We start from the raw sequence: 27,971 nt of genomic DNA, 5'->3' as shown, positions 1-27,971 counted from the left end.
CAAGTTAAAACATTTGGTAATAAAACTGGCATATTTATAAAAAGCTTACAAAACTTTAATTTATTGATAATCTATACATATAATTTTTTGTACACATGGACAAAAAAGAGCAATTCTTGTGATAAAAGAATTCTAGGATGCTCTTTCTTTACATAAACACTAGAGCACTCATACTTAAATCTTTAATAAATCAACCATTACAATTTTTGTCAGATATTAGTTTCAGTCAAGGAGCTGCCTTACACTGAAAATTTCTCAAGAATAATCCTTCCACCACTGCCACAACCATGACAACATAATAATCATACTTCATTAACAATCATCACTGACTCCTCAGCTTCTTCCGTTTCAGCTTGCACTTCCTCGTCAGAGTCATACCGTGCCCCTGTATCTGGCGGAAGCTCATGTGTTTGCATAGAGCCAGGTCCAGCTTGTAATGAGACAAGTGCATTGATAGAAGCACACACATTGGAGTAGAGTTCATGAACCAAATTACTCATATGAGTAACATCTTTAACTATTACTGGTTTACCCTCTGGAGGTTGAGTGTTTGGACGAGTGCAAGGAATGTTTTCCCAAGGTGCCAGCTGCAGTTGTAATGGTCTTCTTGTTAAAAGAGAAAAAGCGGGTTGAAGTTCATAGCAATTTTTGAATAGTGAAACTCGAGCAAAAATATAAAGGCCAAGCCTAGCACGAGACATTGCCACAACCAAACGACGTACATCTCTTAAATGACCGACAGCACGGGTCCTAACAAGAGAGAGAAGAATGTAATCATTTTGTTGACCTTGATACTTATCCACTGTGCTTATCTTATGTGGGCGACCAAATATTGGGTTGCGAGCACATCTCTGCTCAACTACATCTCGAAGCAATTCTTTTTGCCCATTGTAAGTGGTCAATAAGGAAATTTTGGATGCAGGATACCCAAGAAGTCTCATATACATGTACAAATGAACTACATATTCTGCTTCAGCCAAATTCTGATAAAAATACTTTCTGGGTTCTGTTTCTCCCCGCCCTTCCAAATTCTCAACATTAATAAGCTGATAGTCAAACCACACTCCGGCATTAGCTACTTGAAATTCCGGCCAAGCTGTAACATGGGGCAAGTCACCTAACCTCTCATATCGCCAATTATATAGAGCACAGATGGAAGGACGAGCTCGACCTTGTGCATCCAGCTGAATAGTTGGCACACCAAGTCGGACAAAACGTGTAAATAAACTTTGCTCACAATTGCTGTACTTCTGGAAAGCCATATTCTTTATTACAGGTGGTAACTGATGATGATCTCCAATCATGACCCACCTTTTAAGCCTATTACGTCCATCCTCGGGGTTTTGCAAAAGTAAAGGAATAAAAGTTTCAATTTCGAGGATTTGTGCACTTTCCTCCATCAAAATGTTATCAAACTGAAATCCTAGATCAACAAGCTCTCTTCGTTTAAGGGCTGCATGGGTACAAGTCATAGCAATGATCTTGGCCTCTTTGACAAGCAAGTACCGAGTTCGATCTAATCCACTTCTCAACATTTCAAATGCACGGAATTCTTTCAGCTGTGTAAAAATGTTTTCAAGATATCTGAAACAACCTTCAGCTATCTCCATGTCCTCCTCATAACCTTTACCATGAAAGAGAGGCTGAGGAGCATTACTAAAGAACACATGAAATGGAAATAGGTCATTAATTTGAGAAACATTTACTGGTTTTCCCGGTGTGGCTGTTACCCTACTAATGTATCTTTCCCACCTGGCTAGAACGTGCTGCAAAAAAAAGTATCCTGCTGTTTCACATGATGCACCCATTTCTCCAGCTACACCTAAAGATTCTTTAAGTCGAGTAACCTCATCTAACAGCTCCAAACGTTTGCTCAGTACATAATTAACTCGGCCATACCTGCTGAAGTCTTTTTCAGTTTCCAGTGCCTCTTCTCCATGACCTAAACGCAGCAAATGCCTTTCATCAACATCCAATGCAATAACTTTTTCAAAAAGTTGATTGAGCGCCTGATTTGAGTGGGTCACGACAAGAGTACGTTCAGCTGGATTGTTATGGTAAATGTTAGAAATAATTTGAACTGCCACGTCAGTCTTTCCTGTTCCAGGGGGTCCAACAACCATAGTAAGCCCAGGCTGCATACCAGATCTGATAGCCTCAACTTGAGTTGGGGTAAACTTCACTCTATTTTTACGGGGAACAGTATAAGGATAAGGGCCACGATTTGGTATAACATATGGCTCGACATGAATGACTTTCGATTCTTTGACCTCTTCATCGGCTGTACGTTTAGCAGATTTTTGATCTTCAAAGGTCAATTTGAATGGCGGTTCCATACTTGCAGATTCCTTACCTACAATTGTATTACCTGGAAAACTTTCTTTTAAGTGATCATAGTTCAAAAATGTGTCATTGAAATCCAATGTTGACAAAGCATTTTCTCTTTTAGAATAATGAGCAGCTCCAGGATTTCCATAACCTAAAATTATATCCAATAACCAATCTGGTACAACACATCGGGTATTCATCAAGTCACGAATAGTTTCCAGTACGGCCTTGAAATTATTTTCCTTTGGCCTCCTCCTCATTAATATATTAAAGGTTTCATAAACATCTTCCTGATTCTCACTCAACTTTATATTATCCATATCAATTTTATATTGATTGCAATCGAGCCAAACCCGATAAGTTCTGGTTTCACCCTTTAATTCTGGCTTTGGTTCTGGCCCTTCTTCAATAACCCTTCCATTTTCATCAAGCATACCTTCTACCTCACATCCACGAACATACTTGATTCCCCATTCTTCAGGAAAATAACCATTTGGATTTGGATATTCTTTTGGGTGGCTTATTGAAAGTATAAGGCAAACATCATGTTTCCTAAGAGCTTCCCACTCATTCTTTATTTCTCTCCTCACGCTCAAATTCACAGTTATGTCGGCACGTACTCTCGATGGTTTATCCTCCCCAACATTTGGCTTGGCTACTTCACACACAGCAAAGTTCACAATTTGCTGTGCCATTCGAGCCCATCCCCTAAAGACTACGTTTCCCATTTCAGATTCCCAGGGGTTCAATCTCATGACTATATCCTCAATATCTTGTCGAATTTCATAGGTTGACTCGAGTCTAAAAAGATCAAAATTTCTTAACAAATAGTCATGAAGAGTAAGAAACTGGAGATTTAGTTTGGGTAAAGCTAAACAAGCATCTCCAGAAAAGTATTCTGAGGGAACAATATTATCATCCCAAATGATGGTCTCAACTGGATATAATGGCATTCTATTTATTGCTTCAAGTTGTGAAATACGACGCTGATATTTCCAAAGAATAATTTCTATCAGGAATTTTCTGTCGGTTTCCCCTTCATCCTCTTTGGGCAAGAGATGCATCAAATGACAAAGATTTTGTAATTCAGCATCTTCCAACTGCTCAATGAACTGTCGTAAAGTATTTGCATCATCAACTGCAGCCACACTAGAAAAACTAAATTGTGTCAAGCTAGGAAAATGTTTGAATGTTGTACTCTGCAACTGCTTAATTTGATCATAGTGAATTTTCATGACATCTAAATCTGACAGGGGCTGTCCTGTATTATCATTTATCTCAAACTGACCAAAGACTTTCATTATATACAATAACTGTGAAAAGAGCTTGCCATCTTCATGATTTGCAAGAGCCGACAACTGGCATTTGACAAGAAAATTGCTTGAATGAAGAAGCGTATTAAAAAATCTACGTGTAGGTAGCTGAGACTCTAGATCAATCATCAATTCTAAGAATCTTTCACAATAATGCACAATATCTTCATTTGCCTCAGCCTCGGTACTTTGAATTTGAGATAACTTTTTCAAGAATTGTTGCATAAGAGAGTATAAGAATTTAGTGTCAAAATCAAAATTTTCCAATTCAGTACCTTGCAGCTTTTTTCTGTGTCTAGCCGTTCTTTTTATGGCTTTACTCCAATTTGGAAACTCCCTCAAAACATTTTGCATTTGACCTTCTGACAAACATTCTAATATATTGTAAGATACCGTATGGCTAATGCCATCCCGTATCAAGTCCGTCTCGATACTGTTGTAAAGATGATTTAAAAACACTATCATATGAGTCTGTTCCTTTACGGTAAATGTCGAACCATCGTCTAAGCAAGCTTTCATCAAGTGTCGTAAAAAGCTTGGAAAAGGAGTGGGATGTTTAACAAACGAGTCCCAAGCTGGCACTCGTTCACGGAATTTTTCATTGACTAAAATGACAACTAACATAAGATGTGCAGGAGAAGCCTCTCCTGAGTAATTGGGCCACACATAGTTTTCTAAAAACTGACTCAATTCCAGCACAACAATACGTCGATTAGAAAAGTCAGTGGCTCTAACTTCACTCTCATAAACATCTTCTATTATCTGATGATCATAAGGAAGATGAGCATCCTTGGTATCTGGAGACCAGTACTGTTGGGCTAAGAATGTAACCCGATCAGCACTGATCTGGTCAACAGTAAGTCCTTTCATTCTTGAAGACAGCGTTCCTCAAACAGCATTCTAGATATCTGAAAAATAAATTATCAGCTTAGTTTTCTGCGTAACAGCTTCTACATTGTAGTGTACTATACTATACAATACTTGGAATATTGTATTCTAAATTATTCAGCTTCCATGCATTCTAACTTTACTGTATTCAAGCAAATAGCAAATGACAATAAAGGCAAGCCATTTACAAATAAAAAACTCCATTAGAAAGATTTATGATAGGGAAATTTCTCTAATGTAATTTATTAATACAATTCAATGATCAACTAATATTCATAACTTAATTTTTTATATTTGTAAGCTTTGCAACAAAATGAAAAAATATCACAAATTTTAAAAGTAATTTGTAAATTTCCTGACTATATAAACCTAAGTCCTCTAATTAGGAGGTTGATTCAAGCGCAGCCAGAACCCGGCAGTTAAAACCTAAAACATGGTGCAGGGGCAGTTACCGGTAATTACAAGTCACTTTGATTACATCCACGAATTTCAGGGAGGTGCTGGCAGGAAGTTAAATTAAAGAACTCCAGTTTGTATAGTTGAGAACAATGTTATTTTGATTATAAAATAAATTTTTGAATATACTTACCCGGTGAATATATAGCTGCAACTCTGTTGCTCGACAGACAACTCTACGGAAAAACTCGCCAGCGATCGCTACACAGGTTGCGGGCGTGCCCAACAGCGCCATCTGTCGACCAGATACCCAGCTCTCATGTAAACAAAGACTCAATTTTCTCCTCGTCCCACTGCGTCTCTATTGGGGAGGAAGGGAGGGTCATTTAATTTATATTCACCGGGTAAGTATATTCAAAAATTTATTTTAAAATCAAAATAACATTTTTCAATATTTAACTTAGCCGGTGAATATATAGCTGATTCACACCCAGGATGGTGGGTAGAGACCAGTAATATATGTTTACACTTTTATGAGCTAAGAGTTTTTTATTTCATTTTAGAAGTTATCAAAATAACAAAAACAAAATAAATAGGTACCTGGTAAGGAAGTCGACTTGAACAATTACTCTGCCTTTTAAGTACGTCTTCCTTACGGAGCCTCGCGATCCTCTTAGGATGCTGATCGACCCCTAGGATCTGAAGTATCAAGGGTTGCAACCCATACAACAGGACCTCATCAAACCCCTAATCTAGGTGCTCTCAAGAAATGACTTTGACCACCCGCCAAATCAACCAGGATGCGAAAGGCTTCTTAGCCTTCCGTACAACCTAAAAAACAACAATATAAACATTTCAAGAGAAAGATTAAAAGGGTATGGAATTAGGGAATTGTAGTGGTTGAGCCCTCACCCACTACTGCACTCGCTGCTACGAATGGTCCCAGTGTGTAGCAGTCCTCGTAAAGAGACTGGACATCCTTTAGATAAAAAGACGCAAACACTGACTTGCTTCTCCAATAGGTTGCGTCCATTATACTTCGCAGAGATCTATTTTGCTTAAAGGCCACGGAAGTTGCGACAGCTCTAACTTCGTGTGTCCTCACCTTAAGCAATGCTTGGTCTTCCTCACTCAGATGTGAATGAGCTTCTCGTATTAACAGTCTGATAAAGTAGGATAAAGCATTCTTTGACATAGGCAAAGATGGTTTCTTAACTGAACACCATAAAGCTTCAGATTGGCCTCGTAAAGGTTTAGTTCGCTTTAAATAGAACTTAAGAGCTCTCACAGGGCATAAGACTCTTTCTAGTTCATTGCCTACAAACTTCGATAGGCTGGGAATATCGAACGATTTAGGCCAAGGTCGAGAAGGCAGCTCATTTTTGGCTAGAAAACCAAGTTGTAGCGAACATGTAGCTTTTTCTGACGAAAATCCGATGTTCTTGCTGAAGGCATGAATCTCACTGACTCTTTTAGCTGTGGCTAAGCATACCAGGAAAAGTGTCTTGAAAGTGAGATCTTTCAGGGAGGCTGATTGTAGCGGCTCAAACCTGTCTGACATGAGGAATCTTAGGACCACGTCTAAATTCCAACCAGGTGTAACCAAATGACGCTCCTTCGTGGTCTCAAAAGACTTAAGGAGGTCCTGAAGATCTTTATTGTTGGAAAGATCTAAGCCTTTATGCCGGAAGACCGATGCCAACATGCTTCTGTAGCCCTTGATAGTGGGAGTTGAAAGGGATCGTCCTTTTCTCAGGAATAAGAGAAAGTCAGCTATTTGAGCTACAGAGGTACTGGTCGAGGATACAGAGACTGACTTGCACCAGTCTCGTAAGACTTCCCACTTCGATTGGTAGACTCTAAGGGTGGATGCTCTCCTTGCTCTAGCAATCGCACTGGCTGCCTCCTTAGAAAAGCCTCTAGCTCTCGAGAGTCTTTCGATAGTCTGAAGGCAGTCAGACGAAGAGCGTGGAGGCTTTGGTGTACCTTCTTTACGTGTGGCTGACGTAGAAGGTCCACCCTTAGAGGAAGACTTCTGGGAACGTCTACTAGCCATCGAAGTACCTCGGTGAACCATTCTCTCGCGGGCCAGAGGGGAGCAACTAGCGTCAACCTTGTCCCTTCGTGAGAGGCGAACTTCTGCAGTACCTTGTTGACAATCTTGAACGGTGGGAATGCGTATAGATCTAGATGTGACCAATCTAGGAGAAAGGCATCTATATGTATTGCTGCTGGGTCTGGGACTGGTGAGCAATATATTGGGAGCCTCTTGGTCAGCGAGGTTGCAAAGAGATCTATGGTTGGTTGGCCCCAAGTGGCCCAAAGTCTCTTGCATACATCCTTGTGGAGGGTCCATTCTGTTGGAATTACTTGCCCTTTCCGACTGAGACAATCTGCCATGACATTCAAGTTGCCTTGGATGAACCTCGTTACTAGTGTCTTGACCTTTTGACCAGATGAGCAGGTCCCTTGTGATCTCGTACAACGTCAGTGAGTGGGTCCCTCCTTGCTTGGAGATGTACGCCAAGGCAGTGGTGTTGTCCGAGTTCACTTCCACCACTTTGCCTCGAAGGAGAGACCTGAAGCTTTTCAAGGCCAGATGTACCGCCAGCAGCTCCTTGCAGTTGATATGCATGATCCTTTGACTCGAGTTCCACAGTCCTGAACATTCCCGACCGTCTAATGTCGCGCCCCAGCTCACGTCCGATGCGTCCGAGAAGAGAACGTGGTTGGGAGTCTGAACAGCCAGGGGAAGACCCTCTCTTAGGTTGATACTGACCTTCCACCAAGTCAGACAAGACTTCATCTTTTCGGAAATGGGGATCGAGACCGCTTCTAGCGTCTTGTCCTTTTTCCAGTAAAAAGCTAGATGGTATTGAAGAGGACGGAGGTGTAGTCTTCCAGTCTTCCTAATGACACAAATTGTTCCAGGGATGATAGCGTCCCTACCAGACTCATCCACCGCCTGACTGAGCAGTGTTCCTTCTTCAGCATGTTCTGGATGCATAACTGGGCTTGGCTTATTCTGGGGGCCGACGGAAAAGCCCGAAAAGCTAGACTGTGAATCTCCATCCCTAAATACACAATAGTTTGGGATGGGACCAGTTGCGACTTTTCCATATTGACAAGGAGACCCAATTCCTTGGTCAGATCTAGAGTCCACTTTAGATCCTTCAGACAGCGACGACTGGAAGAGGCTCTGAGAAGCCAGTCGTCCAAATAAAGGGAGGCTCGGATGTCCGATAAATGGAGGAATTTGGCTACATTCCTCATCAGCCTCGTAAACACAAGAGGAGCTGTGCTTAGGCCAAAGCACAGGGCCCGAAACTGGTAGACCACCTTTTCGAAAACGAATCTCAGAAAAGGTTGGGAGTCCGGGTGGATGGGGACGTGGAAGTAGGCGTCCCTTAGGTCTAACGAGACCATCCAGTCTTCCCTTCTGACCGCTGCTAAGACTGACTTTGTGGTCTCCATGGAGAACGTCTGCTTTGTGACAAAGACATTCAGAGCACTGACGTCTAGCACCGGCCTCCACCCTCCTGTCTTCTTTGAAACCAAGAAGAGGCGGTTGTAGAATCCCGGAGATTGAAGGTCTGAGACTTTGACCACCGCTCCCTTCTCTAGCAAAAGAGACACTTCCCGTTTCAAGGCTCGTCTCTTGTCTTCCTCTCTGTACCTGGGAGAGAGATCGATGGGAGACGTTGCTAGAGGGGGTTTCCGTACAAAAGGGATCTTGTACCCCTCTCTGAGCAACTTCACAGATTGTGCATCTGCGCCTCTCTTCTCCCAGGTCTGCCAGAAGTTCTTGAGTCTGACTCCCACTGCTGTCTGAAGATGCGGGCAGTCAGACTCTGCCCTTATAGGACTTGGATCCTTTCTTCTTCCCTCGCTTCCCTTCAGCACGAGCACCTCCTCTGCTGGAGGCTCTGCCACGAAAGGGCGGAATAAATCGAGACGCTGGAGTGTCCATCCTTGGTCTAGCTGACAAGGTAGGCAAAGGGGGAGCTTTGCAAGCTGAGGACGCAACAAGATCGTGAGTGTCCTTCTGCACTAACGAAGCGGCTATTTCCTTAATCAGGACTTCTGGAAAAAGGCACTTGGAAAGAGGAGCAAAGAGAAGCTCAGATCTCTGGCACGGTGTAACTCCAGCAGAAAGGAATGAGCAGAGATTTTCTCGCTTTTTTAGGACTCCGGACACAAATGATGCAGCAAGCTCATTAGACCCATCACGTACGGCCTTGTCCATGCAGGACATAATGAGCAAGGAAGTCTCTTTATCTGTCGAAGAGATCTTCCTGCTTAAGGCTCCTAGACACCAGTCTAAGAAGTTAAAAACTTCAAAGGCCCTAAAGATTCCTTTCAAAAGGTGGTCCAGGTCCGATGATGACCAACATATCTTTGAGCGTCTCATGGCAAGGCGGCGGGGAGAGTCTACAAGACTTGAGAAGTCGCCCTGGGCAGAGGCAGGAACTCCCAAGCCGAGAACTTCTCCCGTGGCATACCAGACGCTTGATCTAGAAGAGAGTCTAGCAGGGGGAAAAGCAAAGGCTGTCTTCCCTAAACTCTTCTTGGACTGCAGCCAGTCTCCTATCACCCGCAAAGCTCTCTTGGACGAGCGTGCGAGGACGAGTCTAGTAAAGGCAGGAGTGGTAGACGGCATGCCTAAAACAAACTCTGAAGGCGGAGAACGAGGAGCCACAGAAACAAACTGGTCAGGAAACAGCTCTTTGAAAATGGCCAAAACTTTTCTAAAGTCCAAAGAGGGTTGAGTAGACTTAGGCTCGTCCAATTCTGAATGTGGTTCATCTATATGTGCAGCAACATCATCATCAGAAAGTTCCTCATCCGACAACTGATGAGGAAACGGCAACGGAGTGGGTAACGGCTGGTTCGCTGAGTCCGGTCGCACTGGTGCATGCGTGACTGAGCCGGACGCAACGTCATGGAACTGCTGCCCAGTCTGTGAGCTGGCAACAACCATGGTAGCGCGGGGACGCACAGCGTCTACCCCAGACTGTCTAGACTGATGGGGTTGCGCAGTGGAAACCACACTGGGTTGCGGAGGTTGACGCACCGCGTCAAAACAAGGCAACTCTGACGGTTGTTGAACATCCAGAACGTCAACGGCAACCTCCGTGCGTCGCTTAACGTCAACATGCGGCTGGCAGAACACACTGGAACGCATGGGTGGAGGAACTCTCTCAACTGGCGTGCGTGAGAAGGTTACCTCAGCGTCCACAGGACGCACAACCGATCGCGTGGAGGGTTGTAGGCTAGGTACTGCACTAGCTGGTACGGCAGCAACCTTCTCCGCACGAAAGTCCTGCATCAGAGACGTAAGTTTAGACTGCATGTCTTGCAGTAGAGACCACTTAGGGTCTACGGGAGCAGGTGCGGCGACAGACGGTGTTACTGTCTGAAGCGGTACCGCTTTGCCTCTCTTAGGCGGTGAGCAGTCATCGGATGACGGCAACGAGTCCGAACTGACCCAGTGGCTACAACCGGGCCGTTGGATTTGCGCTGAAGGGACCGATTTACGTTTTAACGGTCGCGAGACCTTGGTCCAAAGTTTCTTGCGAGAAACACCTTCAGAAGACGAGGTATAAATGGGCTCTCTCGTCTTAGGTAGGTAGGAGCGATCTTGGGTAGATACGCCCGATACCACGGAGGGAACGTCTGTTCGCTGATTAAAGCCTCTCGAACCCATGCGTCGTACGACATTGCTTCTCCCCTGGACTTGGGAGCTTGCAAGAGGTCCCGGACTAGGAGGACGACAGGCACGAACAGACGAACCCTCAAGTGCAACACTGTCCACAACACTATCACTTGGCACTTTAGCACTTCCCACTGCACTTTGGCACTTAAGCTCCTTCACATCCGCCATGAGCTGATTACGGTCACTAGCAAGGGACTCAACTCTCTCACCCAGAGCCTGGATGGCACGCATCATGTCAGCCATCGAAGGTTCCTGAGTGCCAGGAGGGGGGTTAGGAGCAACCACTACAGGGGAAGGAATAGGTTGTGGGGCATGAGGAGAGGATACATCAATAGAACGAGAAGAACTTCTCCTAACTCTATCTCTCTCTAGCCTACGTGTGTACTTTTGAAATTCGATAAAATCGAATTCCGAAAGGCCAACGCACTCCTCACACCGATCTTCCAATTGACAGGTTTTATCCCGACAATTGGAGCAAACAGTGTGAGGGTCGATAGAAGCCTTCAGAAGACGCCTAGAACAGTCCCTAGCATTGCATTTCCTAAATTTGGGAACTTGTGAAGGGTCAGCCATTTTGAATTGGTCAAGGGAAATTCCAAAAAACGATCAAAAAGTCATCAACAAAGAATCCGATATCAAAAAGAGTTCAAGGATTTGTGTGAAGAAAAACCCTGCGCAGCGAAAGCTCAAAACTAGAATATAGTACTTCACCAATTAGATGTGAAAAACTCCAGTTTAGCAACAGCGAGTAAAGTACGTCTTGTCGACACCTCGACAGAGAGAAAATTGAGTCTTTGTTTACATGAGAGCTGGGTATCTGGTCGACAGATGGCGCTGTTGGGCACACCCGCAACCTGTATAGCGATCGCTGGCGAGTTTTTCCGTAGAGTTGCAGCTATATATTCACCGGCTAAGTTAAATATTGAAAAATACAAATTACTGGGTACTTTCAAATTTGTGATTAGTTCCTACATGATTACAAACGCTTGTCCTTTAATTAGGAGACTCATCCTTGAGTGGGAGGAAGCTCCTTTTACCAAACTGGTTGGCTAAAATCTCGGGATTTCAAATCTCTGAACTGATATGTTGTGGACATCTCACGAACCTGGGTCAAAAGTGCTGTCAGGTTGACTACCCAGGCAAGCAAGGCTGAGCAACAGAAAATCTCTTTTCTTAGACTGGTAAGTCTGTTGGGTAAGATATAAACAACTTGATGGGTTTGCCTGAACATATCCATACTCCACCTCGTAAGAAGGAAGATGGAATGAACACGTCTATTTAATATCAATAGAAAAGCTGGTTACTAAAGATGAGTCTTACCTTTAACTATCTCCTTCCACCTACATAGGATTCCAACAGCTATACCACAGGAGAGGAGAAGAAGAGAAAAAGAGAGGCCAGACCTCCTCACTTTCAATCTAGAATTACGTTGTGACAACTATCTTAGACATGATACATCTAGTTCTGTAAAGGAGGTAGGGTCACTACCCCACTTGCTGAGCAGCAATCACAGATCAAAGTGAAAACATGTCTAAAGACCTGTGAATGGATTCCCACACACAATGCTCCATAAAGGTGGTCTGACACTTTCATACCCACCGAGAGATTTTTCTTGAAGGTGAGGGTAGCACCAACTCTTCTGATCTCATGGCCACGCCCTCAACTTGTTCTAATGGTCTGTTAAGTGTCACCTGCAGCCAAAAGGAGATTGTATTTTTTGGTGATTTTATATTTTCCCTGCCAGTCTTACGAACAAGTTCTGCAACTTGGGTGTGGTGGCCCCAGTTCTTTTCAGGTAGTGCCTTATAGGACATATAATTAATTCATCCAGATAATTACTTACCTCCCTACATGAAGATACTTTAAAAAATGAAAACCTGGAATCCAAGATCGACAGATTTTGAGTTTTTCTACAACTCAGCAACAAAAGATAAAAAGACCTGCATCAAAGTTCTCAAAATTAGAGAATGAATATGAGAGTCTATGAAATTTGCCAACCCACTTTGTTGAAGCCAGGTCAAGCAGAAACGGTTAGAAAGGAACTCTCTTCAAAGACTGCAAAACTTTAGTTACATCCCAAGCTAAAGGTCAAATCTCACAAGAAGGACAGAACTACCCCATACTCCTGACTAGTGCAGATAACTCTTACGACAAAGAAATACAGTAATGCCTCACAACACGAAATTAATTCGTTCTGGAGTGGCTTTCGTAAAGTGATTTTTTTTCATGTGAGTCACATTTCACATGCAAATTGCCTAATTCGTTCCAAACTCTACAAAACACCACATTAAATCTCATAATAAAGCTACAGTATAACCACAATGAAATACTGTACAGCCTAATACATTTGAACCATCCAATATACCTAAACTAAATGTTAATACCCGTAAATTAGGTATTTATTACAACATGATGTAATAATAAATGGAAAATAATACAATACATACAGTACAATACTGTACATATACTAAATATACAGTTTCATATGTACTGTACTATCAAAGTTACCCCTCTTATAGACTACAGCTACATTTTCTGTTGTCTGAAACCATTTTCTTCAGCTCTGTGATGGGTTACTCTTTTATTGTCGGCCTGGCTGGCAAATCACTTTTCTTAAAGTGAAACATTTTTTGTAAAGTGAGTCATAAACATTCGCATCTCATTTCGTAGCTTGAAAATCTCGTAAGCAGAGTCTTTCGTGAAGAGAGGTATGACTGTATCTACTCCTGTCAGTCTCAGTTCCTGCTCAAAGCCAACCAATACCCATTTACCGCTGTGGCTGAGAGGCATTTTTCTTTCGTAGCTAAGCTAAAAAATCTGCCACTAGTGAAATAGAGGCTTTGAGAGGAAAAGTATTCATTCGACAGCACCATCTACAGAAGATGGCCTACTTTGCTTCTACATGTCAGTAGAGGATTTCTTAAGACATTACGACATGTCTTATGCTGTCTCACTCAAAAACCTCTCTCTCTAAAGAGGTGCTAGAGAACCTCCACCTGTGATGTGATAATGATTCCACTGAGTTGTGAAACTCTGCAGATAGGGGCTGACAGATCAGATTGTGACACTATTAGAGTCATCTTCATGTCTTTGCATGAAAACACTTTGTTTATCATGCTTTGGAGAAGGCAAAAGGGCGGAAAAGGATAGACGTTAAAGCCATCCCATGGATGAATGAACACATCGTTGAGTGCTGCTACCGGGTTTGGAATTGGTAGAAGTAGATTAGCAGTTTTCTGATGAGGCTTGTAGCAAACCTCTCTACTCTTGGGAGACAACATACAGTCAGCAGCTTCGTCGCTGCTTGGGTATGCAAAGCCCATTTTGACCTAACTATCTGACCATTCCCACACAGCGTGTCAGCTATGACACTATTCTTGCCGGTAATGAACAGGGCTGAGAGGACTAGTGCATTACGGACTGCCCATACATGTACCAATAATGCTATATGACTAAGTCTGTGAGAGTGTGCAGCTTTTCTTGTTGATATGTCACAACAGTTACATTGTCATTGATCAATGAAACATTGACAACCAACAAGATGATACTGAAAGTATTGAAGTGCTAAGAAAGCTGCTGTCAACTCAAGAACATTGATATGAAGAAACTTGTTCTCTTGTGATCATCTTGAGATGGGGCCTCCCCACCATCTTTTCAACTCGTCTGTAAACAAAAGGTCTTTAGGGGAACACGCTAAGGGAGAGCCCCAAAACAGATTCTCCTTGTCTATTATACAACAAATGGTGGAGTGGAAGCAGATGTATGTCAGAGAGTGAAGGAAGGATGCAAAGTGTTGGGGGCAGTGAAGGAAGTGGTAAAGAATAGAGGGTTCGGCATGAATGTAAGGAGAGTTCTGTATGAGAAAGTGATTGTAACAACTGTGTTGTATGGATCGGAGTTGTGGGGAATGAAAGTGACGGAGAGACAAATTTATTGTGTTTGAGATGAAGTGTCTAAGGAGTATGGCTGGTGTATCTCAAGTAGATATGGTTAGTAACAAAGTAGCAAGGGTGAGAACAGGTGTAAGATGACAAATTTGGAGATAATTTGTATTTTTCCTAACCATACAAACCTTAGCTATTTACATTGGGTTTACTTTCGGCGTAGCTGAAATTGACGAGCAAATAGATTTTAACGAGGGTTAACTACCCCCGCGCTAGTTAGCAAGGGGGGTAGGGGAAGGGGTAGCTTGCTACACCCCCCCCCCCACACACCAGTGAGTTGTCTCACTTCACTTAGAGGTAGGACTTGTCTTGGGGGACAGGGCTGGCGGGCAAATATGTGTAAATAGCTAAGGTTTGTATGGTTAGGAAAAACACAAATTATCTCCGAATTTGTCCATTTGTTCCGTAACCGACAAACATACCACGATATTTACATTGGGTGACTTACCCCTTAGGAAGGGTGGAAAGTCACCAGCCTTACTGGCTTTGGCTTTACTCGGGGACTCAGACTCCGAGTGAGTAGCACTCGAGAAAAGGAGTCCCTGCGCCTCACAAGTTCCTTGCGGCCTACATAAGCTGTGTGTGGAGGACTAGAGAGTGACTCGTCCTAGGAAGTTGACCTGGAGTCCTTTAGATAGGAATCTAGGCTAGGATGTTCCCAATACCACCTCGTCAGGGTATGGGGGACGCGACAGTATTAAGCTTAATACTAGGAACACAAGGGAGCATGGTTTACCTGTAGAGGTTGAGGTCAGCTATGCGGAGACCAGGATGCTGCTTTCCCCAAGAGAGGGGAGAATGAAGAAAGAAGTAAGGGCCAGACATACTCTTTCATTCACGCAGACTAAACGCCCTCAACCTTCTGCTACTTGTCCATTAAGGAGCCTGAGGTTAGACCAGCTGTTGTGCAGCCACCACAGGGCCGATAGAAAACGTATCGAGGCTCCTGTGGGTCACGTCCTGCAGGTAGTGGGCTGTGAAGGTCGTTTGAAGTTTCCAGACCCCAGTTTGTAGCACCTGCGTCACAGAGAAGTTTCTCTTGAAGGCCAGGGACGTAGCGATGCCCCTAACATCGTGTGCCCTAGGGCGACGTGATGGAGGAGGGTCAGGATTCAAGGCGTGGTGGATGACCCTTCAAATCCAAGCCGAGATGGTGTTTTTGGTGACCCTCCTCTTCATCCTGCCTGTGCTAACAAACAACGCTTGCACGCGGGGACGAACTGCAGCTGTCCTCTTCAAGTAACGCCTCAGACTCCTCACTGGGCATAATAGCAGATGGTCTGGGTCACTTGTTACAGAACGGAGACTCGTGACCCTGAAGGAGTCGAACCGTGGATCCAGCACTCCAGGGTTCTGAGTCTTGGCAACAAACTCAGGGACAAACCTGAACATTACCTCCCCCCATCCCCTTGAATGGGCGATGTCGTACGAGAGACCATGAAGTTCAGTAACTCGTTTGACAGAGGCCAACACGAGCAGGAAAACAGTCTTCCAAGTCAGGTGGCGATCAGAGGCCTAGCGTAATGGTTCGAAAGGAGGTCTCTTAAGAGCCCTGAGAACCCGAACCACGTTCCAAGGAGGAGGTCTCACTTCCGACTGAGGGCAGGTAAGCTCATAGCTACGTATGAGTAGAGAGAGTTCTAGCGAGGAAGAAATGTCCACTCCTTTCAGCCTGAAGGCCAGGCTTAAGGCTGAGCGATAGCCTTTCACCGCCGAGACCGAAAGGCGCATTTCCTCCTGAAATAAACGAGAAACTCCGCTGTTGCTGGAATAGTGGCATCGAGTGGAGAGATACCCCTCCCACGACACCAACCACAGAAGACTCTCCACTTCGCCTGGTAGACTCCCGCAGAGGACTTTCGGATAGTCTCCAGGTGTGAAGCCGAAGCGAGGCTACGGCTTTGTGGAAGATGTTGCAATGTGGTTGTCTGAGTAGCTCGTGCCATGGGGGAAGCTCTCTCGGAAGCTCCGTCAGGAGCTGCAGAAGGTCCGGGAACCATTCCGCGTGATGCCATAGGGGAGCTATCAGAGTCATAGACAGATTGACCGATAGTCTGGTCCTGTTGAGCACCCTTCTCATCAGACAGAACGTGGGGAAGGCGTACACGTCGATGTTGTCCCACCGTTGTTGGAAAGCATCTTGCCAGAGAGCCTTGGGGTCCGGGACTGGGGAGCAGTACAGAGGCAGCTTGAAATTCAAGGCTGTCGCGAACAGATCCACCATCGGGGAACCCCACAAAGTCAGGACTTTGTTGGCTATATGAGGATCCAAAGACCACTCGGTACTCACTATCTGCGAAGCCCTGCTCAGAGTGTCGGCGAGCACATTCCTCTTGCCAGGAATGAAGCGAGCTGATAGTGTTATCGAGTGGACTTCGGTCCACCTCAGAATCTCTACCGCAAGATGGGATAGCTGTTGTGAAAAAGTACCTCCCTGCTTGTTGATATAAGCCACTACCGTGGTGTTGTCGCTCATCACCACCACGGAGTGGCCCGCCAGGGTCCGTTGGAACTTTTGAAGAGCCAGATATACGGCCTTCATCTCTAGCAGGTTGATGTGCAGGTACTTTTCTGATTCTGACCAAAGGCCTGAGATCCTCTGGTTCAGAATGTGGGCCCCCTACCCTTCTTTTGACGCGTCCGAAAACAGCGTCAAATCCGGGGGAAGGATGAGAAGATCCACTCCCTTTCGCAGGTTCTCGTCGATCAGCCACCACCGCAGGTCCGCCTGTTCCGAGGGTCCTATCGGGACCAGAAAGTCCGGAGAATCGGAGCCTTGACTCCACCGGGACTTGAGCCGCCATTGCAGGGATCTCATCCTGAGACAGCTGTTCGGGACCAGACGGGCCAGGGAGGCTAGGTGACCTAAAAGACCCAACCATGATTGGGCTGGAAGCTCTTCCCGCCTGAGGAAGGGTTCTGCCACCCTCCTCAGCCTTGCTATCCTGTCGTCTGATGGAAAGGCTTAGTGGAGATTGGTGTCTAACATGCCTAGATAAACCAGTCGCTGGGATGGCTGCAGAGAGGACTTCTCGAGATTTACCATGATTCCCAGATCTTGGCAAAGTCCCAGAAGCCTGTCTCGGTGCCGAAGAAGGGTCGACTCCGAGTCTGCCAGGATCAGCCAGTCGTACAGATATCGGAGGAGACGGATGCCATTCCCGTGCGCCCATGACGAGATCAGGGTAAACACTCTGGTGAACACCTGAGGTGCTGTGGAGAGACCGAAGCACAGCACCTTGAACTGGTAGGTCTTGCTGTCTAGGCTGAATCTCAAGTACTTCCTGGAAGACGGATGGATTGGGATCTGGAAGTACGCGTCCTTCAGATCCAGTGTACACATGAAGTCTTGTGGTCTCACTGCAAGTCTGACCGTGTCCGCTGTCTCCATGCTGAACGGAGTTTGCTTGACAAACTTGCTCAGAGCTGAGAGGTCGATGACTGGTCTCCACCCTCCAGACGCCTTCTTTACAAGAAAGAGTCGACTGAAGAAGCCTGGGGAGCCGTCGACAACCTCCTGGAGAGCCTCCTTTTTGAGCATGGTCTCGACTTCCGCCCGAAGGGCTAGCCCCTTTGCCAATCCCATGGCATAGGAGCTCAACAACACTGGATTCGCTGTCAGGGGAGGTTGAGAAGTCGTGAATGAGATGCGATAACCTTGGCCGATCACGGAGACCGTCCAAGAATCGGCCCCATGTTGCTGCCACCTGTGCACGCAACTTTGTAGGCATCCCCCCCACAGGTGGACACGCGGGGGGACTGCCACTCTTAGCGTTTACGGCCGCGGCCGCTCCCTCTAGGAGTTTTGCCTCCCCTAGAGGACTTACTGCCCCTCTTGTCCTTGACAGGAAAGGGCTGAGGCTTAGACACCTTCGTCTTAGCTGCCCGAGCCTGCTTCGGTGTCCTGCGAGGCTGCTGCTAATGTTGTTGCAGAGCTGGAGGCTTGTAGGGCCGAGATGGGAGGGCCCTCTGGAGGAGCGAGTCTTGGCTAGACTCCCTCCACCTCTCAGCTGTGCGTTCCATGTCCTTGGGCTCGAACAAGCTTCCTCCAAGGATGGACCTTCGGGTGGAACTTCTCGGTCACCGCATCACGACGCTTCAACACCGAGTTGGCCCACAGGTTGGAAACCTGGTGGGCCAGGAACTTGATGGAGCGAGTGCCCGAGAGTAGGAAGGTCTCCAGGGCCTTCCTATTGCTCTCCTTAGACAAATCCTCAGAGCGCAATAGGATGCCCAGAGAACCCAGCCAGACATCCAGCCACGAAGTGGCCTGCATGGCACACTTCGTGACCTTCTCCTGGCTCAGGATCTCAGACGCCGAGAATGTCACCTGCCGGGCGGAGAGCTTCTCAAGCGGAACTCCCCTTGTAAGCTCTTCCACCGAGTGGTGGAGGGGAAGAGCTAGGCTGGACTCCCCCATGATCTCAAAATATCTCCTCTGCTGTAAACGAGGAGGTGGGAGGAGTCTGTTCCTGGCAGAGGAACGGCTGGAGGAGGCGAGGTTTGAGAGCTGAGCGTCGACCTTGTCTCTGGCACTCTTCACCCCTTGGGACCAGGGCAAAGCCGCGCTGGCCTTCAGGGGCTTCTGAGTACCATAGACCCGGTCCAGGACCGTGTCCTTGCCTTCGCGAGGGGCGATCTCCGGGTCCTTGAACCTGTTGAGCTGCCTCATCAGATTCAAGACCTGCCAGAAGGCGTGCTCAGACTCATGCTGCTCTCCCTCCTGTGGACTGGCAGCTAAGTCTCCCGTCCCCAGAGGCTCTTCTTGGGGAGACACGTGGACGTTCTCCCGGGGTCTGGTTGGTTCCTGACGAATCCGCGAAGAGGACTTCGGAATTGTCTTCGAGTCCTTGGGTTCCCTCCTGGGCGGGATACAGGACTCCAGCAAAGAGGTCTGGAAGGTACCTACCACGCGGGTCGCTTCTCCTCCACGAGGAGGGGTCTCTCCCCTTGGTGCCGAGGGAGAGGTCCCCGCCTCGCTGGACTCTCCTGAGGACGGAAAGGCCACGTCTACAGGAGAAGGAGAAAACGACTGCGAAGGGGATGGAGCCTTCCTGACGGACCTCTTAGGAACCAACTTCTCCCTGGGAGAAGTCACCACGAAGTCCACTCCTCTCCTTCTCTTCAGCGGGGGCGAGTCTGTCCTTGGCTTGAGTCTCAGATCGGCGAGGGCTGGCTTCATAACCTGCACCACCACTCTCATCAAAGGACCAAACCAAGACTGACAAGATACGAACGAGTGTCCGTAATTCCCGCTGGAGGGAAGGGGATCTCCTGACCCTTCGGAGTGGACGCAACAGGGCCTACCTGCAAAGAAGAAAGGGAAGAATGTTGCTTAGACCTCTCCGACGACTCTTCCTGGTCCTGAGAGAGAGACCTGCGCTTGCGCGGTGGCGGTCCTGACGCCGATCTGGAAGCACGCGTCCCTGCCGCAGGCCCGAGCTGCGGAACCCGGCGAGAACGGGGGTCGCGCTGGCCCTCGCGCGGAGAAGGATTCAACGAATCGTGCGCGGGAGGCTGTTGGAGCACGGGCGCGTAGTCGCGTGGGGATAAACGCGCGCGGGCGCGTTCGCGCGTGGGCGAGTGGGCGCGTAGGCGAGGGGACACGTTCGCGCGTAGGCGAAGGAACGCCCAGGCGTGCAGAAAGCGGAGATTGCTGTTGCTCAGGAGAATAGCAAGGCGCAGGAGATCGATAGCGTCCTGGAGATCTGTGGCGCGTGGGCGAGCGATGGCGAGGCGGCGAGCAATGGCGCGTCGGCGAACGCTGGTGCGTTGGCGTGTGATGGCGCGTGATGGCGCGTTGGCGAGCGATGGCGCGCAGTACGCGCAGGCGAACGACCGAGCACAGGCGATTTGGCGAGTGTGCGCATAGGAGACTTATGGCGATCTAGGTCAAGGTGGCGCTGCTGTGTAGGAGAGCGCTTGCGCGCAGGCGATGGATCGCGCGGGCGCTCAGGAGATCGCAGAAGCTCAGGAGATCGCAGAAGCTCAGGAGATCGCAGAAGCTCTGGAGATCGCCGACGTACAGGAGAACGCTGACGCGCAGGAGATCACTGACGCGCAGGAGATCGTTGACGTGCAGGAGAACGCTGGCGCGCAGGCGGATGTCGACGCGTAGACTGCTGGGGCGCAGGATCAGGTGACGCGGCGACGCGCAAAGGCGAACGCTCGCGTACGGGCTCAGGAAATGAAGGCGCGTGGGCGCGCAGGAACTCTAGAAGTGCGCGCTGGGGAGCTTGAGCGCTGTTGCGCAGGTGAAGAAGGACTAACAGGAAAGCATGGGCGAGGAGGAGTCAGATCCTTGCCCGCATCCAGATCCGAAGATCTAGGGCGCGTGAGCGAGCGTTGGCGCGCAGGGCGCGTATCAGGAACCAGGTGCGCAGGTGCGCGCTGACGAGCAGGAGATCGTGTGCGCTCAGGAGACTGCTGGCGTGCTGGGCGCGCAACAGGAACAGGAGGGTGTTGACTGCTAACAGGAGAGCGCTGGCGAGCAAGAGAGAGCTGGCGAGCAGGCGAACGTTGACGAGAAGGTGAGCGCTGGCGCGGCGAGTCAGGTGGCTGCAACTCTGGAGAGCGCTTACGCGCTACTGCGCGTGAACGCGCAGGGGTATCGTGACGCGCAAGGGAAGCTCCCACACCGTGAGAGACATCCCTTTGCCCCGAAGGGACCGTTGCCTGTCGGATGACGAGACCTGAAGGCGCCTGCTGCGCATCTTCGCCGGAGGTGGAAGGTCTGGAAGGCGTAGGGGATCGCGAGCGATCACCGGAGAGGTCCAAGAACGTGGCTGCTACGGTCTGCTCCCGACGAGGAGAATCCTCATCAGAGGAAGGAGGTGGAGAAGACTCGAAGAGGCGCCTATTGACTCCCTTATAGGGAGACGGGAGGCCCCTGCGGCGAAGAGGACGACGAGCCTTACTGCGAAGGCGGCCACGAGGGAGGTCATTAGGGTCATTGGTCCTCCGAAGAGGAGTCTCCGTCAGTGCGCTCCCCCAAGGGGGAGGCGTACCCGCAGGAGAGACCGTGGGACCCACCTTCCCCTTCGAAGGATGTTCGGAAGGGGGAAGAGGGCCTTCAGCAACGTCCACAACATCAGCCACAGCAGAGGATTGACCAGACCCGTCGGAAGCCTCTGCCACAACCACGTCGACAACAGACAGAGGGTCTACCTCTGCTATCACCGGCGACTGTTTGACAGCGGCCCCCAACTGGATAAGGTAAAACAGGGCTTCCTTGGAGGGCAAGCCCTTAAGCCCCAAGGAAGCCCAAAGTTGAAAGAGATCATCATTAGACACAGAATTAGGGTCATCAACATGAGAATCAAAATCCTCCCCCAGAGGAGGAGGGGGAGCCGCCCCGCTATGGGAGGCGACGCCCTCTCCCGCACCCCGAGATCGGGAAACAGAACAAGGGTCTACGCTACCACTCGGCGGCCTCTCACGAGAGGCCGGCCGAGCAGGAGCTTCGGAGGAGGTTTGGGCGGCAGAAGAAGAGTCCCTGGAGCCTTCCTCCTTCAAGGCAACCCTTGAAGGAGAAAGGTCTCTCTTGGACTTCTTCTTACGCTGGCGGGCAAACCTCTCCCACTGGGAGGTAGACCACTCCCTGCACTCACTACAAGTTACTTCCTTGTCACACCGTTGGCCTCGCACACTGCGGGCAAAGGGTGTGGGGATCCGTTTTGACCGCCGACATGAAGGTACCACAGGGGCGGCCGGAGAGTCCAGGGCACTTGCGCATGATGATGATAAAAAGGCGAGGCCAACTTCCAAACACACAGTCTGAAGAAAAGCAAAAGAAAAGATTAAGGCTGTCAAAAGCGAGGACGAGAGACAGACACGTCTGCACATCGTCCGAGCCAAAAGTTAAGTGAGACAACTCACCAGTGTGTGGGGGGGGAGGGGTAGCAAGCTACCCCTTCCCCTACCCCCCTTGCTAACTAGCGCGGGGGTAGTTAACCCTCGTTAAAATCTATTGGCTCGTCAATTTCAGCTACGCCGAAAGTAAACCCAATGTAAATAGCGTGGTTTGTATTTCAGTTACGGAACAAAAATGATTTAGCAGCTAGAGTAGATATGAATGTGTTGAGGTGGTTTGGCCATGTTGAGAGAATGGAAAATGGCTGTTTGCTAAAGGTGGTGAATGCAAGAATTGATAGGAGAAGTACAAGAGGAAGGCCAAATTTGGATGGATGGATGGAGTGAAGAAATTTCTGGGTGATAGGAGGATAGATGTGAGAGAGGCAAGAGAGCGTGCTAGAAATAGGAATGAATGGCGAGCAATTGTGACACAGTTCTGGTAGGCCCTGCTGCTTCCTCCGGTCGCCTTGGATGACCGTGGAGGTAGCAGCAGTAGGGAATTCAGCGTTATGAAGCTTCATCTGTGGTGGATAACGGGGGAGGGTGGGCTGTGGCACTCTAATAGTACCAGCTGAACTCGGTTGAGTCCCTCGTCAGGTTGGGAGGAGCATAGAGAGGAAAGGTCCCCTAAAACATTTTAAGAACAGTAACATTAAAATAAATATTTCACTTATAAACTATAAAAACTTCAACAAAATAAGAGAGAAATAGACAGAATAGTGTGCCCAAGTGTATCCTTAAACAAGAGAACTCTACCCCAAGACAGTGGAAGACCATGGTACAGAGGCTATGGCACTACCCAAGACTAGAGAACAATTGTTTGATTTTGGAGTGCCCTTCTCCTAGAAGACCTGCTTACCATAACTAAAGAGTCTCTTCTACCCTTACCAAGAGGAAAGTAGCCACAGAACAATCAAAGTGCAGTAGTTAACCCCTTAAGCAAAGAAGAATTGTTTGGTAATCTCAGTGTTGTCAGGTGTATAAGGACAGAGGAGAATATGGAAAGAATAGGCCAGACTATTCAGTGTATATGTAGGCAAAGGGAAAATGAACCGTAACCAGAGAGAAGGATACAATGTAGTACTATCTGTCCAATCAAAGAACCCCATAATTTTTTAGTGGTAGTATCTCAATGGGTGGCTAGTGGCCACCAAAGTAGGTCAAGTTTGGTGTTGTGGTCGAACGCTACCAGGGTCCAGGGAGAATCTGCATCATTGTAATGATCATAGATGGAGAAGACCATGAGGAACAAGTTTCTCTAATGACGTCAGGTAACCCAGAAGTTTAAAGGTTTAAAGGTCGCTCATGAATGGCAGAGGCAAGGGACAGTGACATTGCCCTAGCAATTAGGACAATGCCCGAGAGACTGACCATATATTATATGATCAGCGCCCAAGCCTCCTCTCCACCCAAGCTAGGACCAAGGAGGGCCAGGCAGTGGCTGCTGATGACTCAACAGATAGACCTTTAGGCATCCCAAACCCCCCAAACTTAGCTCACAAGGATGGTAAGGTTGCAGACACTAATGGCACTAACGAGTAAGAGCGGGACTCGAACCCCCGACAGGCAAACACCAGGCAGAGACGTTACCAATCAGGCCACAGCAAACCCATTGTTGTGCTGGTAACTGTGACTGATGGAGAAGAGTGGAACTACCTTCATGAATCTGGTTACCCTGTCTTGGGAATGATAAACCTTTCCTGTTAACAGTATCTTTATCCATGTCAAGGTGTATCATTCTTTGCTTTGGAGAAAACTTGAACATATCTAGATTCATCACAATACCCAGATCATGACAAAATGAGAGAAGTTTGTCCCAATGTTGAGAATGTCAGTACTCTGATGCTGCCAGTATCAGCAAGTCATCTAGATATCAAATCAGATGAATTCCGTTGCCATGAGCTCATGCTTACACCAACATAAACACTCGAGTGAAGACCTGAGGACTGCAGACAGCCCGAAGCAAAGAACTTTGAAATGACAGACTTTGTTCCATAGGAAAATGCATAGGTACCATCTTCAAGAAAAATTTATGGGGATCTGGAAGTACTGTACTGTATGCATCTCTGTGATTGAGCATGTGATCATAAAATCGTTTTTCCTTACACCATGTCTGACTGTGCTGGGAGTTTCCATCATGAGTTGAGTCTGGAGGATGAATTCATTGAGGGTGGAGAGGTCTATTATGGGTCTCTAACCACAAGGCTTTTACGACGAGAAACAGACAGTTGAAGAAGCCAGGAGACCCATCCCGAACTTCTTCCATAGCATTCTTTATGAACATAGTCTGAATCTTTGAATGCAGAGCGAGGTTTCTTCATTCCTCAGTGATAGAAGGACCACATCCTTGGAGCTGGAACAAGAGAAGGGGAAGAGGTAACCGAACCAAAGAACATCCACCGTCCACTCCTCTGCCCCGTGAAATAGCCACCTCATCTCTGTCAGGCATCCCACTCTAGTGGTTGCTGAATGGGGGACAAAGTGTGAGTGAGGGCCTCAAATACCTCTGCCTTTACACTTGTGGTTCCAAGCCCTCTGTTGACAAACAGTCTGACCAAAATCAGCGGGGTTACATGATGTCAATGGTGTAGTTCTAAAGTACAGTAATTGTCTATTCAATTCCAGTCTAGAACCTGACATTTGCCTATGAGGGAGAGATGATCTGCAAGGGTTGTTCTAGAAATAGATTTGTGGTCTCCAAAACGATACCGTTCGAAGTGAACCTTGGTTCAACGTTCTACTCTTCTCGCACAAAAGTTCTACCAACTCCAAAGGAAACAGAGATGATTCATTGAGTGATGAATTTCTAAAGCTCAGTACCTCTCTTTAGTTTAATTGCCTTGTGAACTTGGAGGCCTCCACCTGGTGGATCAATAACTTTTGCTCCTGACAGTGAGGGCCTTGAACTGCCTCTTCTTTCACTTGCGGATAAATATTCCTTTGTCCCTGACCAGTGGTCTGACCATGATACAGCCTGAAAGATCGACATTGCTGAGGCATCCCTGTTCAAGGCCTCTAAAGTTGTTAATGTAATGTGTTGGGCTGTATGCCTTTCAGCCAACATTGATGGGTCAGAGTTGCGACCACTCGGACCAGAGGTAGGGGAGATGGAAGAGATTCCTGCAGTATATATATAATTAGGGTTCTGCCTCGAAAAGAGTGGTGGGATTGGCATTTGGTTGAGATCAAATCCTTCGATACATGACCAACGACAGTTGACAAACGGCATGCTGTATACCAATGTCTGTTCCCAAGGGAACAACTTTTGGTATGCATGTTTTTATGATTTTCCTCACTCTCCTAAAAGCAAGGGGATACATTCATATGAAAAGAAGATAAGGGTGAGGTCCTTACTCCTAGCAGTAGTGTGCATGCTAATTTTTTGTGAGAGAGGACAGATATCCAGTGCATAAGCATCTGTATCGCATACCAATGCTTATCTTTGGGGAAGGAATATTCCTCGTAAGTATTCTCTCTCTTCGCGGAACTGATTGGTGAGCAAAGATTCATAAAATTTCTTGCCTTACTGGAAAGTAAATATGACAATTATTAGAAGAGTGTAACTTTCTAGGACAAGCACAAACAATAGAGGGTTTCCAATCTAGAGATTGGGTACTGTACTTCAGTATAGGGATCAATCAAGTGCCAAGAGGTGTGTGTGCATTCCGCTTGCGATCAGAAGCTCGCTTGCCAACTGGTGAGCGAGCTTGTACCCAAATAGATGGGAGCTCACAAGCATGTGAATGCTCTAAGTCAGATGAATGAGTGTAAATAGATAGGTGCACCCTTTGCTATAAGACCAAAAAATTAAAATGAAAGCGTTAGGGGAGGTGCTCTTATAGAAGTGCACTCTAGCGAGCAGTTATGGTGGTGCGTGGTCACGACTTGAGAATATTTTAGGTATTTAATGATAGTAAAGTTATCTACTAATAAGCTACTGAGTTGTCTCATGTTGTGTTTCAGGTCTGTGCAGTACCCTACACCCAGTAGGGAACCAGAGCTAAAGTGCTTCAGATTCCAAAACTATAGAGGACTAGGGTTGCAGAGTAAAGCTATGGAAAAGGATATCCAAAATGTAGAATTTTTTATTGTGATTTTTCAACTACCAGTAATTACAGTAGTGTACTTGATGTTGGTGTGTTGTGCTACAATGTGCAATTGTGAGACCATTATGTTGAAGACCCAATGAAAATGAGTGTAAGCACAGATGATCAAAAAGCATTAGACAAACTGAACTTCTAAAAGACTCCTCCTATGAACTTAACCGTAACATATACAAACGCAATATGAAACGAAGTCTGGCCATTGCCATGAACTGTTTGTGTCCAAAGCAAAGCCCAGCATCAAGCTCCAAATCACTCTTGGAAGCTGAGCTCTAATAACTGACTGATGACGTATAAGGCTTGTTTTTTAATGATCTAAAATATGACAGCAATAAAGTGCTTGTTGTGAGAGGAAGATTTGCCCACCTCAAAATATGGCAACCAAGCCTTCATATTTCCCCTTTCATGCCAAAACAAGGTACAAGGAGTCTCTCATGCTTCATTGGTTGCCTTTATTATCATTATTATTACTAGCTAAGCTACAACCCTAGTTGAAAACGCAGGATGCTATAAGCCCAAGGGCTACAATAGGGAAAATAGCCCAGTGTGGAGGGGAAATAAGGAAACAAATAAAAATGTTATTTTCATTAGTAAAATAAATTTTTGAATATACTTACCCGATAATCATGTAGCTGTCAACTCTGTTGCCCGACAGAATTCTATGGAGGGATACGCCAGCTATCACAATACTAGAAGGGGGTGTTCTTACCAGCGCCACCTGTGGCCAGGTACTCAAGTACTTCTTGTTGACACCTCCTCAATTATTCCTCGGTCCCACTGGTTCTCTATGGGGAGGAAGGGAGGGTCAATTAAATCATGATTATCGGGTAAGTATATTCAAAAATTTATTTTACTAATGAAAATAACATTTTTCAATATTAAACTTACCCGATAATCATGTAGCTGATTCACACCCAGGGGGGTGGGTGAAAACCAGTGTACAAGATTAAAGGATAGCTAAGTATCCCATATTTCATATAACAGTTATCTCAAATAACAATGAAATAATAAGTACCTGGTAAGGAAGTCGAATTGAACCGTTACTCTGTCTCTTTTTTAAGTTCGTCTTCCTTACTGAGCGCAGCGTTCCTCTTGGAGGCTGAATCAACCCAAAGGTGCTAAAGTATACAGGGCTGCAACCCATACTAAAGGACCTCATCACAACCTTTAACCTCGGCGCTTCTCAAGAAAGAATTGACCACCCGCCAAATCAACAAGGATGTGGAAGGCTTCTTAGCCGACCGAACAACCCATAAAAAGTATTCAAGAGAAAGGTTAAAAAGTTATGGAATTATGGGAATGTAGTGGCTGAGCCCTCGCCTACTACTGCATTCGTTGCTACGAATGGACCCAGGGTGTAGCAGTACTCGTAAAGAGACTGGACATCTTTGAGATAGAATGATGCGAACACTGACTTGCTTCTCCAATA

General features: G+C 46.9%; 1 protein-coding gene across 1 annotated transcript in view; it reads right to left on the bottom strand.

The window, feature by feature from the left end:
• Window positions 1-31: 31 nt before the first annotated feature.
• LOC137631831 (RNA helicase aquarius-like) overlaps window positions 32-27,971 on the bottom strand; it is a 44,559-nt gene continuing 16,619 nt past the window's right edge. The window contains exon 2 of the mRNA XM_068363837.1: window positions 32-4,549. Coding sequence (XP_068219938.1) covers window positions 303-4,511 — 4,209 coding nt within the window. The 5' untranslated portion in view covers window positions 4,512-4,549 and the 3' untranslated portion in view covers window positions 32-302. The remainder of the gene's footprint in view (window positions 4,550-27,971) is intronic.

The sequence above is a fragment of the Palaemon carinicauda genome, chromosome 40, assembly GCF_036898095.1.
Source record: "Palaemon carinicauda isolate YSFRI2023 chromosome 40, ASM3689809v2, whole genome shotgun sequence".
NCBI lineage: Eukaryota > Metazoa > Arthropoda > Malacostraca > Decapoda > Palaemonidae > Palaemon > Palaemon carinicauda.
The sequence above is the reverse complement of the archived record's forward strand: the minus strand, read 5'-3'. Positions and strand labels throughout refer to the sequence as shown.